We start from the raw sequence: 14,171 nt of genomic DNA on the forward strand, positions 1-14,171 counted from the left end.
TATAAATCCAGACATACCACATTGTCATGTGACCAGCATCAGCCGCATCGCTACACTGCCATTCACAAATCCTCTCCCATTACCTTATGGGATAGTAAAATTGGATGTGCATTTCAGAATGGATTTAGAGTAAGTTATCTGTTTTTCTGCCTATGTTGTTGGGAAGTTGGCGTATTCAGATTCTGTCATCGTCTTGTTTCTGTCCTGAATGAATCTGCATTTTTGAATTTTTTTTATCAAGGCAGTAAATTGTCTCAAAATCAGTGTTTTTTAACAAATCAGTTGAGTAAAAATATTCAATGAATCACTCATAAAGATGTACCTTGTTACCTTGTAAGGTAACATGGGGGAAGATGTCCCCCTTAAGAACAATGTGGATTTACTTTTAAATTGTGACATTTAGATATAGGTTTGGATGTGCAGGATGATGATGCATTTACAAATGTGTTATTAAAGGAAATACATTGAAACATTTGCTCATTTAGTTGTTATAACACAAAATGTAAGATATTAAAAGAGGGGTAAGATAAAATCTTGCCACAGGGGTTATTTTACCCTAACCTAGCCTATTGTTTCTGATTGAATCAGTGCTTTGAACAAATCAGTTAAATGAATGATTCAATGATACACTCATTGTCACCACTATGTAACCAGCATTGAAAAATCCTGAGTGATATACAGTGAGAATCCCTGTGCTGTTGGACTGTTATATCAATATACTATTAGCTGACTCCCATTTTACCCTACTATACAATTCCCTACTATGGTTACGATTCGGAAAAGGTGTGAGAGGAACTGAGACTGAAGCATTCACTGCTGATATATTACAGACACAGAGATGTTGAACTAACAGCAGGCAGGAAAGAAAAAGGGAGACACTGAGCAAAGTGAGTTGAGGTTTTGTGTTACAGATGGTTATTTGTAAATCATAAGCCCCATTCAGAGGTCAATTTTAAAACACTGTGACTCTAGGCGGATGGAAACTTTTGTCTGTAATTTTTCATCATGATATGATGCGCTAATATGTGTTACTGTCAGTTTAGTTGTAAATATTGTCTGCCTGAAAACATTTGGCAAGCGGACATAGGCATCTAATATGATTTCTGTGTATTTATCATTGTATAGTCTAGAATACATCAGAAAACGTACCCAGAGACCAATATTTTGAGTTGGAGTCTAGACGGTTTGTTTATTGACAACAGTAGGTTTATCCAAAGTGGAGTCGTCGCTGTTACCTTTAAATTTTTTAAGTGCTTTCTTTTGACTCTGTGCCACACACACACACACACACACACACACACACACACACACACACGCACGCACAACACTTCATCAGCAGCAGTGAATTGGAGAATATGAACGGCTCAAGCGCGTGAGGACGTTGCTTTCTTTCTCTCGCTGTCCCTGTCAGCCAAACCGCATTCCAGCTGCAGCTGCCATCCCTTCCATCTGCTCTACTGACGCGGTTCCACTTCGCTGTACTGAGGAATTTATTTAACTTTCGGTTTAGAAATATTAGACAGAGAAACATGGGCCCTGAGGTTTCACCCCCTCCCCTCTCTGTCTTTTATGTTTGATCTTGTCATTATGTGCTGTGTGGTTCAAGCTCCTTTGTAATATATTTCTGCTGTCATAACCACTCGTGGCATGGCACTTCTGACCTGGCAACGGCTGATTCGGTTCAGAAATGAAAGTCAGTTATTCTAAACAAAACACAGGGCTATAGCAGCGAATACACTTGATTTGATGAAAAGGAGAAGTTTAGACAGAAGAGGACACTAGTGAAAGTCAGATTGTTTCTCTTTGTCCTGCTTCATAGCGAACAGTGGAACAGAATGTAAAGTCAAAATTAGAGTAAAATGAATCATCTAGTCATTTTTCTCAAATGTTTGTCACATTTACCACCACAACCCAATCAATAAGGCTCAAGTAGCCCTTCACTGACAGCCAGAAATATTCCTTTATACTGGATAACATTTAGCATTATCATTAATAAATACTACTACTGCTATTAACAAATATCTATACAAATTTAAATTTTAGGACAATTTAAAGTTTACAAAGTATTTATTTTCTATTTTAGAGTTTGTATCTGTATCTCCCATGTAAGTAACATGTAAAAGGTATGGACATTTTCCTAGAGGCCATGGACTTTTCATGCCATGCTATTATGTTACTAATAGATAAAAATCTATATTTGATCACTTGAATTATAAGGACAAACTTTTAATTTTTTTATCAGTAATTAATCTCAATTAATAAATAATCTTTTTCAGGAACTGAAAAAAGATTGGTTATCTGTGCTTTTAATTTTTTGGTTAATTCTTTTTACAAAGAAAATATTTTTCTTATGACATGGCTCAGTTTTAAAGTCATAATCTTCTCCTTTTTGGGGCAAAACACATTCAGTGTGAGTTGAAATTCCAGCATTGTCTCTGATTAATCTCTTTTCCATAAAACAACTCTGTTATATGTCTTACCAGAGCGCTACACAAAGCAGCATATTGTGCATAACGCCTTTAAAACCACTGATTTTCTCTGTTGATGTTTCTGGTGGTTTCTTGGAGGTTCACTGAATTAAAGACAGGAAATGTTTTAAGCACCTCAGGTTAGCACACTGAAGTACGGCTACAGAAACACGCTTGCCTCCGTGCTGCTCTGAAGAGTAAAGTGTAATAATAAAATAAGATTAACAAAAACTACAGGAAAACAAGGCCGACTTCCACCTTCTGCTCGGAAATGAAAACAAATAAAATTTTCTAAATCCATTAGGAAACATAATGCGTACATAACTTGTTGGGCCCTATTTTAACGATCTAAGCGCATGGTCTAAAGCGCAGGGCACAAATCCACTTTTGCTATAGTTTAACGACGGGAAAAATGGTCTAAAAGGGTTGTCCCCAACTTGTCCCTTTCTCTTAAAGAATGGGTGTGTTTTGGGCGTAACGTGAAATAACCAGTTAGTCAGTTGCGCTCTCGCATTGGTGGATTGCTATTTACATGACAGAATGTGCAAACGGAAAGACTGAACGCTTTTTCAGAGCGCAAACGGATCTGCTCGTGCGCGAGGTTAAAGCGAGCAAGCAGAACATCTATGGGACAAGCCGGATGCCACCATATATTTATGTACACAATATTAATCTTTTACAATGTAATCCTTTTATTTTTTAATATTTGGTTAGTTTGAGTGCTGCAGCGCAGAGTGTATGCCTATAGGCGCACATTACTAACATTACTTTAAATAACAAAAAAATATGCCATTGACTTTAGACCAGGTTTTTGTTGAGCAGTGGCGCAGTCTATTTCAGTTGCCTCAAAATAGCAACGGGCCAGAACACACCTCGTTTTCAGACCAGCAGCCCATGGGCGCATAAATTGTTTAAATAGCAAATGCATTTGCACCTATGTGGCGCAGGACGTGAAAATGCTAACTGCGTCGGGCTGAAACTAGCAAAAAAAACACTTGCGTCGTGCTTGGCGATGTATTGCGCCGGGTGTATGATAGGGCCCGTTATCTGTGACTCAGACTATTTTTACACCATTTATGCACATAAAAGTTATGAAAGAAATCTTTGAACATTAAATATCTAAAGTTTATCAAGCTCTGCTTAAGAAAAAAAATTCTCTTCTGCTTTTGAAAAATAATTCTGGAAATCCTATTAATTCCTGAGGTTTTAATGCTCACCAAGGCTGCGGTTATTTGATCAAAAATACAGTAAAAACAGTAATATTGTGAAACTGTTCTCCTCATTTGTAAGTCACATTGGATAAAACATCTAAATGGTTAAATGTAAATATTATTGCAATTTAAAATAACTGTTTTCTATTTGAATATTTTGTTTAAATGTAATTTATTCCTGTGAGATATTCCTGAATTTTCAGCATCATTACTCCAGTCTTCGGTGTCACATGATCCTTCAGAAATCATGTGGAAGAAACCGTGATATATACTGTAAATACTTTTGTATTCAGAATTCTTTGATTAATAGAAAGTTCAAAAGAACAGCAATTAATGAAATACAGTAGAAATAATTTGCAACATAAGAGTATTTAGTCACTTTTGATCAATTTAATGCATCCTTCCTGAATAAAAGTATTAATAAAAATCCTACTAACTACAAACTTTGTTTTGAGAATTATTGTTATATTATAACTATTTTCATTGTTATATGTAATAAACATAACAAAATATGTAATAAATGTAATGTCACATAAACCTAATACATTTATAATCCTTATGGGGTTCAAATAGTATCTGACCCAGTGGCTAATCAGGGCTCAGATTCTGGACTATAATGTATCCAGCACATGTCCATACAGGCAATTGATAATTAATGAGCCAACCATTTAAGGCAAGGTAACTAATTATTCCAAAATGGGACATGGGTCAAATTTCTTCATCTGTAATGCTTTAATGCACTTTTCCCCATTCAGATAATTTTGGAAATTCTTTGTGCTCAGGTTGTGTGTGTGTGTGTGTGTGTGTGTGTAGTTTTTGACAGTATCTTGGACCCTGTGTCTGATGAGAAGGGTGGAGAGATGTCTGGAGTGTGTCACACGGCTGGCCAGCCCAGCATCTCAACCTGTTCGGCTAGATAATGGGTGAGATCCACAAAACCTGCTCAAACATTTCAACAAATGGCCTCGATGGAAATTTCTGCTCAGACTGCTGCTCTTTGCCAGTCTGCTTAGAGAGAAACAGGAGAAGAGAGACAAGAGTAGGAGAGAGAGAACTGAAGAGAGACAAGGGATTTATTGTAATTTTAGCTCTTATTATTATGTTGCTGTTTTTTAATTATTATTTGTTTATTTAATGAGGGACAATACACATTAATAATACATAAACAAAATGTGCCAGACTTAGCCAAATTGACTAATTTTCATCTGTAGTCCCTTGGCAGGTTGATGTTAAAGAAGACAACATTTTAAATACAGACATAAGAATTATCACCTTCACGAGATGATTTTATGATCTGAAAGTATTCCTCCCTCATTTTTTTTCTGTACCATATAAAACAAAACATTGAGCTAAATGGCATTTTCTTTTAATGCAAAATATCCTGCAAAAAAGATTATTAGGTTTCAGATTATACAACAAATTTTATACTACAGATAGACTTTAAAAATGAGCATGACAACAGCTGCTTGAGAAAGTCATTGCAGATGACACTTGGTTTTGATCATTTGTGTCTAAAGCAATGACATTCCGACTTTTTGTTGACTTAAGTGTCCAAATAGGTTTTGGGATCACTGGATATGTGTTTGTGAGTATATTTGGATAGACGCTGTCGCTGAGCAAATGCAGGAAATAGGCTTTCTGATGCTGTTGTCAGGGTTCATGGATCAACTCTAGAATATGTAAATGAAATGCACATTAATGCTTCAGTTTGGTTCAGAGGCTAAACTTACGATTTGTTTCGCTAAATGCGCAGCTTCATGAATCTTTGTGCTGTACACAGTCAATACCACAGTGAGCACAATGTGGCCATTCCCAACATTTGTTCAGGATTAAACCCTTAAGGAAAGACAAGATCACAGAACTCCATTCTCATCATCCATTTCCAGCTCTGTTTGTGCTGTGCGGTGTCTTTGTATTTACTGGGCTGAAACCAGCGTGAAGGCAAACAAGGTCTCTGCCTCTGGCAAAGTTAACAGGACAGCTTTCATAAAGATGCAGAGGGTAAAAAAGAAAAGAGAAGCTTGTCATCTGAACTCAGGTCAAACCGCAGAGACAAATGAGTGAAATTTCATTTGTCTGCCTCAATGCTGTGTGAATTATTCATCGTAAGTTGGCCCTAAAACATTTCTGTTTGAAATTTATTCATTTTAAACTCAAGAAAAACTCATATTTATTCATAAAGTAACTGAAGTTAAAATGCAAATGGATACCCTGTGTTTAAATGTTAGCAATTAAATCTTTGATCAGGAAAGATTTTAGAGGTTTGTGCAGAACTACAAACTTTAATGATGAAACGCCAAGCAACATCATATCATCAAAAAAATGTTTTATTTAATGTTCCGTTGAAGTAAACAAGGTTCCTGGCGTAAAACTGAACATTAAAAGAAAATCAGAGAATAAATGAGATATTATGCATTCCTTCATTGGACAAACATCCAGTCTCTAAAAGAATAAAAAAAGAAAGAATATAACTTAACAATAAAAAAATCAGACTATTATTACAAGTTTTTTACAGTCTTTAATCATTTCAAATGTTCTAAAGTGTGCACAAAATAACTTTTTGTCTGTCAGCATCCTTTTGAGCAGAGTGTGCAAGGGGGAAAAAACTGAATCGGTTAAACTCAGGTTGACGCTTTCTCTTCTCTTTATTCACTGCAAAGGCCAAAAGAGATTCACGTGTGATTTGAATAGATTAGAGGAACAAATGAAAGGAAAATGAGATTTCAAAAGCAGATCAGATTATACATTTTCCCATTTTGCTTGAAAATGTACTAAAAATATGCTACACTACTCTGTAGAGCAGGAAAACAGGACATGGTCTGTATGAATTATAGTCTTAAGTGGGTGTTTGTGAAAATTATTTTCGGGGGTGGGGGGTAGTCAGATAAGTGCATGTAGCTTTTTGAATAAGTTTCTTTGGCCTGTCTCACCACAAGCAGGTGGAGACTTTCCTCAAAAAAACAAACAAACAGATAAAGAACATAAGCAAGTGTTACTGCGCTCACTTCAAAAGTGGCATTTTAATTCTCTAAATTGTGTACTTGGCATCCATAACTCTAATGTAAATAACATTTGCAGTTTCTTTCCATTCAGTCAATACAAGGCTAACACAACTTGGTTTCACCAAAGGCAAAAATCACTAACAAAAAGAGTAAAAACCGCAGGACAAACATGGAGATTGCAAAATAAGTTTGAACGTTCTCTGAATCAGAGATGTGGTAATACTGCTATGGTTTGTGTGGAAGTGTCTCTCGTACTTCTTGTAAACAGCGATTTGTGAGTAATTCTAACCAGCTGAGAGAGAAAGGGGGGTAAAACACGACTGGCCAAATCATTTACTCCTTCCACTGAAGTACCTTGTTCTGAGCAGAAACGTGAGAAGGCAACACGTTCGGTTTAGCACTGATAATGGATTCATAAATATCCCTTTGGGTCACAGTCCTCGTCTCAAACAGATACAGATGAAACCTTGAAGTCTGGCTCTCTCTCTTTCTTATTGTGTCTGAGAAATGAGCATAACTGAGTTTATGAGAGGAAGCAGAGGCCGTAAGGAAGATCTAAAGTTTGATGTAGGCTGACTGAACTTATCTCTCGACTCACGGTTATTGTTGGCAGGTGACAGTTGAAGTTTTCAATTTTAGAGACAAAACAATGTCGTAGTCACAGCCACATGAGATATTAAGACAAAACATGCAGAAATGGCCTTAGGCTCATATGCATGTCTTTGTGACTTGTGCTGATTTCATTTTAAGGTCAGCAGCTCTTGTCGGCTGTGAGAAGCAGAGAGAAGAGTGCGCTTCACACTCCTCCTGTCATTTCAACCGTTTATTTCATTCAGAGAGGACATGAACTGTACATTCTCACTAATCTCTCCTTTGAGATGCATGAAGGCACTTTGGTGCGATACAATACAAATTTCTGATTAATATCAAAATAAGTTAACATTGCAAAAGTGTCTCGTTCAGAAATACTGTCGTACTGACTATTCATCAACACTTATCAAAATAGTTTGTGCGACCCAAAGGAAATGCACAAATTGGTGAACTGAACAAGTGCTGCATTTCAGGGCACTTCATCGTACTCATAATAACAATAAAAACAAACGTACCAAAAAAATTCATTCTGTATCAGTACAACAAAGTAATAAACAATATTCAAAACAACAAGTGAATTCCAAAGGTAGAAGAGCGGGATCTTCTGTCTGTGTGTGTGTGTGTGTATATGTGTATGTGTGTGTGTGTATTAGTATTTGTGCAGGATAGGCACTTTAACAGTCTTGATTTCCGCTATGTGTGAGGATTTCTGGATGATGCAGCTGGTGGTGGTGGCGGTGGCCGTGTCCTTGGGCTGAGCCAGGTTAGTTAGGGCCATGGCCGCGTTGATCTCCCTCCAGTATGTCTCGTCTTTCCTCTGTCCCTTCTCCTTCTGCATGCTTCTGTTATATAATATATATATGTATGTAAGAATAGTTCATTTACAGCCAAAGTTGAAAAGTTTAGACACACTTGACTAATGCTGCGTTCATGCCATGTCGTAATTACCGTAATTTCGTGACGGCAACACGTGACATTCTACTCGGAGCTGTTCACGTCCTCGGACTGGGAATTATGCGTTTTTATTGCAACACTATCAACACCTAAATGAATCTGCAGTGGTCAGGTGGTACAAGTAGGAGCTCGGCGAAGAAGTGAACGCTTCTTACATATTGAAATCTATTAATTACGGTAATTACGACATGGCGTGAACGCACCTTAAAATAATGTGAAGGGCACTTTTTTTTTTCTTTTTTTTTCTTCATGTGCATGTCAGTTCCAGTCATACGCACCTGTCAAATTTATTTGATCCATGCTCCACAGTCTCTGTAAATTCAAGCACAGGACAAAGCCAGTGTCAATAACAAAACACTGTATCTTAAAACTGACAGATGTGACAAGCAGGCAAAGGCAGAGTAAGACAGAAAGTAAACATTCGGATTTCGGAGGACTTGTTTATGTGTAGATTTGTGCTACTCTTGTGAATGGAGAGAGATGCTTCACTGACTGAGACTGTAGAGGCTTGTTTCCATTTACTTTGTGAATGGTGGAATCTTCCATATCCAGATGCTTGGCACAATAATAATGTGCTATTTGTTAAATGCAGAGGTCAGCAACACACTTAAGGCTAATTACTTAATGGTAATCACCAGTTCCTCTACCACACACACACACACACACACACACACACACACACACACACGCACACGGGTTTATACTGACAAATTATGTATTTAACCAAAAACATATCTGACTGACTTATTCTTTACGTTATGTTTGTGAATATAAAAATTAAATAATTGGCTTTTATATGATCATCAGACGAAAACCACAATATTATATGGAAAATATTTATTATATACTTATATTTAGTTGCCTGTTTTTTATGTTTTTCTCTGACATTTTCAACACTTTTGTATGGAAGCCTGTTTCTGCCATGAAAAAAAAGAATACATTTATAATTTATCTCGCAATTCTGACTTTATTTCTCTTAGCTCCAATTTTAAATCTTGCCATTTTAAGTTAACATCTCACCATTGTTACCGTTTTAGATATGTTGATATCTCGCAATTTGGACTTTTTCATAATTGTGAGTTTATAACACACAATCACTTTATTTCTTGCAATTCCTAGTTTACATTTTGCAATTCTTACTTTTTCTCTGAATTGCAAGTTTATATAATTTTTAAGGGGTATCTCATTCTGTGTATCACAAATGCATATTTTGTTCAAGAAAAATGTGGTACATTTCATTACATACAACTTGGGTTAATACATTCATATTAATGCATGAAATCACATTTACAAAATGAATATTTCATTCACTAAATGTATTTTGTGATCCATTCTGACACTTTGTCCACAAAATTAATTGGATGCAACCAAGTGATTTTGTTAAATGATTTATTTTTCATTTAATATTGAATGTTGAATTGATTTAATAAGGCTGTAAGTCTTGACTTGCAAGTACAAACTGCTCAAAATAATAAGTGCAGTAATGAAGTACTTTACACCTCTAGACACATGCATGTCTTTTTTTCCCCCTCTTAATGTGCTCACCTAACACTGCAGTCTTGTAAAAGATATGTTACTGGACATGACAGTTATGGTTTAACATGTCTCACACTTTCATCTAGGATGAGTTTTACAGGCGCTGAATTCTCTAAATCCAGATCCAGGGTTTCATTTTGAGTTAAACCTCATGCCTTTAGTCCGGATGTCTCAGTTCTCTCCCCTGAGGCAGCGCTGCTTATACGTTCACCTCATCCCATCCCAAACCTTGTGCTCACACACCCCCCTTGGATCCGGAACGAAACATTGGAGTGCTGCCCGGACACCTGCAGGGCCAAACAGCACCTAATCATCCCCAACGGCTCGTCTGAGCCGGTGTTCAACTTGTTTTTCCTCAAAAACCATTCACATGTGCGCTGAATGGCAACTGGGTGTTGAGGAATGGCCAGCAGCGGGCCAGTACTGCCCGAGGCTGGCGTGCAGCTGATTTGGAAATATCCTGTTGTGCTCAGCGTGTTCAGTAATAGTTTTACACGGCTGAGAATGAGCGTGTTAGTCAGAATAACAGTGCGCTTCCCCTCTCGATACTCACAGATGTGTTTGGGGTTCAATTAACCGAACTGGAGTGTGTGATTGCGAAACAAGTAGTTCATGTGAAGATGGAACGATTAGAGATCCTCCGCCGGGAAATCTTGCCTTAATTCATCCAGTCTGAGTTAGATTTCTGTCAATATCTTTCCTGAATTTTCCCATAATGTTCCTGTCACAAAATGTAATGTCTTTCATATTCTTTGAATGTAAATCTGTGTCATCAGGTTCACTCAGCTGATGTCTTGTCAGGCACATGTTGTCCTCGTATCAGTTTTCTCTTTCTGTATCTTACAGGATATGGTTGTTGTGGTTGTCTGTTCTCTGTTCTAGATAAGCTCTTGCTCTCCGAGAGTCTTTGATTTGATGCACTTGATACAAACAACAAATCTAGATCTGTTTTTTGTCAAACGCAGGTATTCAGTCCGTAGCTACACATGCCATTAAACCTTGAAATTATTACACTGTTTTTCCCCCAGTATTCAGCTCTTCCAAGTTTGCTCTTTCCTCAGTCTCGTAACTGTCTCTTCTGTCTTGGACAAGTTCATTTATCAATGCTGTAATGATAAATATAAACAATACAGACTGCATAGAAACTGCTACTGTGAAAATTCAGGTTTGGTTTCTTAAAAATATCAGTTGCAGGACTGAATATGAATTTGATTTGGACACCATTCAGATAGTGTGATAGAGTTGCTGTTTTTGTCTGACATTATTACCGCAGTGACAGTAGCTCAGTTTACTCTCTTGGCAGTTGTACGATTGGTTTCTACTGACAACCACTAGCCTAACAAATAAAGACAACCTTCTCCCATTCCTCACTCCTAAATCATGGTTGGTAATGGTATCTAATCTTCTAAATAACACGAATCTCCTGATGATCAGGAATAGAGGAAATGAAGGAGAGGGAAGAAAAGATGTGAAGCCACTAGAATATAAAAGATAGAATCAGTAAAAAAAAGAAATGGGAGAATGAAAAGAAATGGCAATTATATCATTATAGAAATACACTATGTATGCAATGATGTTATACAGATCTTATATGATGAATTTTTTTAATTTCTGAATTAGAATTCAGTTAGATATTTTTTGTAATCAGACATGACTAGGTGGTGTAACTGTCAGGAGGTTTTAATAAGGCCAAAAATGTTGTGAAAGTTACAATGAAATCAGAGATAGCTGCAGGTTGGAGTAATGGGTGTGCCAAAACTAACCCCTACCCCACATCCTAACAGTCAGCTTTCACAACCAATTGTAAGACCTTTTCGGCAGGCCCATTACTCCGACCTGCAGATACCCACACTTGTATTTTATGGAATATTTAAGTATTTATTATAAACGATTAATCTGTAAAAAAAAAAAAAAAAATGCATGTACCCTTGTAACCTTTAATCAAACCCACACTTGTCGAAATAACTTCTTCTACAAAGGCATCTCTTTTCTGATGATGTGTTTACTTGCACGAGGACGGGACAACCTGTCACTCACATGAGATAACGGCAATAGCAAACCACAATGATCAATTCCCGATGGACAAAATTAAATCCCGCCCTATATTTTTCTTGTTCGTGAAGCCGATTTACTTGAATAAACATTACAATAGGAAAGAAAATGTTATTTTAGTATTACTTTGACTAAAACTGAACTGAAACCCATGAAAAAATCCATGAACGCTCCCTTTACAATCACCAAATGCTGTCCGTTCATCGCAATCTCACAAAGTTCCGTTATAATCATTATAATTATAATGCGTTATAAACTCTTACTTGCATTGTGTCGACACTTTGCTAATGAGAGGTTTCGCAAGCCTGCGTAACTCAGCACTGACTCTGATTGAAAACTCTGGCGTTTTTGAACAGTGGATTCTGACTTATTTAAACACCTCTGGTTGGCCATTGCATTTAAGAGGTCAACACAATTCTGTGATGGGCTACATTGCTTGCCGTTGCAAAAACACTTTGTAAATAGATACATTTGACGTTCTCCAGAGAGCAAACACAAATATGCACTAGAGCGTTTGACAAATCTGTTTCACCAAATTAGTATAACAGTATCAACTGAGGGTGCTCTTGCTTGCGTTTGAGAGTGCTTAGCACCCAGGTAGAACCGGGCCTGCTAAGAGGGCTTGTCTGCATGCAACATCAAGCGACCTTCTTTAGAGAGCAGACTGTGACTCCACTCTCTCTCCCCCAGGAAAACACTCAGCTGAAAATTGGATGCGGACCTACTGCAATTTCCAAATGCTGCTGCCTAAAACATCTAAAACTCAGATTTTTTAAAAACAAATGGCAATGCCAAAAAAATTATAAATTCTCTATAAATCAAACTGTGCTAGTTATTACTATTTTTCTGGTGTTTTTTTTTATTATCCTTTTTGCAGCGTTTGCTACTGAACGAAATTCTGACATGGCTCTGAGTCTGTTAGCTGTGAGTCGGGGGACTTGTATGATGCTCAATAAAACTGCTGCTAAAGAGGCCTGATGGGTTAAATCTCCAGTACACTTACCATCACCACAGGGAACAGGAAGAGAAAGAAAGAAGTGCTACAAATAAGACTTTTATATCTCTGCCAGGTACAGACAGATCAGACCAGCAAACACCTGCCATAGATATATGGGCTTTGTTCACTACTCACTGCTGCACAAACCAACAATTGCTTTCAATTATTCACACAAATACACACACACACACACACACACACACCATTACATAATACACATATTACACACTGATGAACAAGAAATATAAAAATGCTTAAAGTGATAGTTCACCCAAAAATAAAAACTGACAACTCTCCGAATAGTTTAAAAATGTTAATGAATGACAATATTAATGCATTTGGGATTGGTAGAGCAAGTATGGGCTTGCTACTGCCAATAGATTGGGAGACACGCTGCCATAAGATATTCTGCTGCTATAAATCCTGTTTAAATCTAGACAGGTGGAGTTGGGGGAAGTGGAGGGTTTCTCTGAAAACATCCTGAAGGGTCAGCTTACACTGAACCAGACAATTTAAATGTTGAGCAAGTAAGTTCATTGCTGCTGGATCAGCAGAGCAAATTAGCTTGTGCCATGTAGTAATGATAATGCTTGCTGATTGCATGTAAGGACTTATTCAGGCTGTGTCCTCTAGAGTTTCATGACTGAACTAGATATTTATTTACTCATCCTCATGTCATTTTAAACCTTGTTTGACTTACTTTCCTGTATGGAACAAAAAAGAAGTGTGTTTATATTGTTTTTATCCATATAATGAAAGTCATTGCGGTTAAAAACCACATTGGACCCCTTTTTTTTTTCTTCAAAATGTCTACTTTTGTGTTGCACAGAGGAAAGAAAGTCATACATGTGGCCTTCTCATTGTCTAACAACAGAGAACACATTGATCTTTCTGTCCCTGGATTGCAAAGGTTTGCCAGAAGAACAAAACTTTAAATCAATGGTAGCTTTTGAATCGTTCATATATACAGTAGAATATGGTATGAAAACTCTATAGAGATGGTTGAATGGACATTGGCGGCGTGGACGATTGTGTAAACTATTGCAGAATGGTCTGTTTCTGTGCAAACTCTCAATGAGCGATCACAACTGAGACAGAATGGCATCATGGTTGGCATGTCAAAGCAGACTGGGGCTGGAATTATACCTCCATCCGTTCATTTGTTCTTCTGATCGTCCATCTATCAGCTGCGTGAAAAGAAGTGACAAATGGAATCTGGGCAAGATGTCATAGCTTTTTGGCTTCGGAGCCACGCAGATGAGAATGGAAAATACGTCAGTGTCACTCTGGTGACTGAGTGTGGCACGTACTGCTTTAAAGCCATTGAGACACATCCCGGCATGTAGAACAAAGAAAGGCG

General features: G+C 37.3%; 1 protein-coding gene across 1 annotated transcript in view; it reads right to left on the reverse strand.

The window, feature by feature from the left end:
- Positions 1 to 5,990: 5,990 nt before the first annotated feature.
- The window catches only part of mkxa (mohawk homeobox a), a 28,369-nt gene continuing 20,188 nt past the window's right edge, over positions 5,991 to 14,171 (reverse strand). The window contains exons 6-7 of the mRNA XM_082151736.1: positions 8,505 to 8,538; positions 5,991 to 8,114 (exon numbers count right to left, since the gene is read on the reverse strand). Coding sequence (XP_082007862.1) covers positions 7,922 to 8,114; positions 8,505 to 8,538 — 227 coding nt within the window. The 3' untranslated portion in view covers positions 5,991 to 7,921. The remainder of the gene's footprint in view (positions 8,115 to 8,504; positions 8,539 to 14,171) is intronic.

This window comes from Leuciscus leuciscus, assembly GCF_965113295.1.
Source record: "Leuciscus leuciscus genome assembly, chromosome: 21".
Taxonomy (NCBI): domain Eukaryota; kingdom Metazoa; phylum Chordata; class Actinopteri; order Cypriniformes; family Leuciscidae; genus Leuciscus; species Leuciscus leuciscus.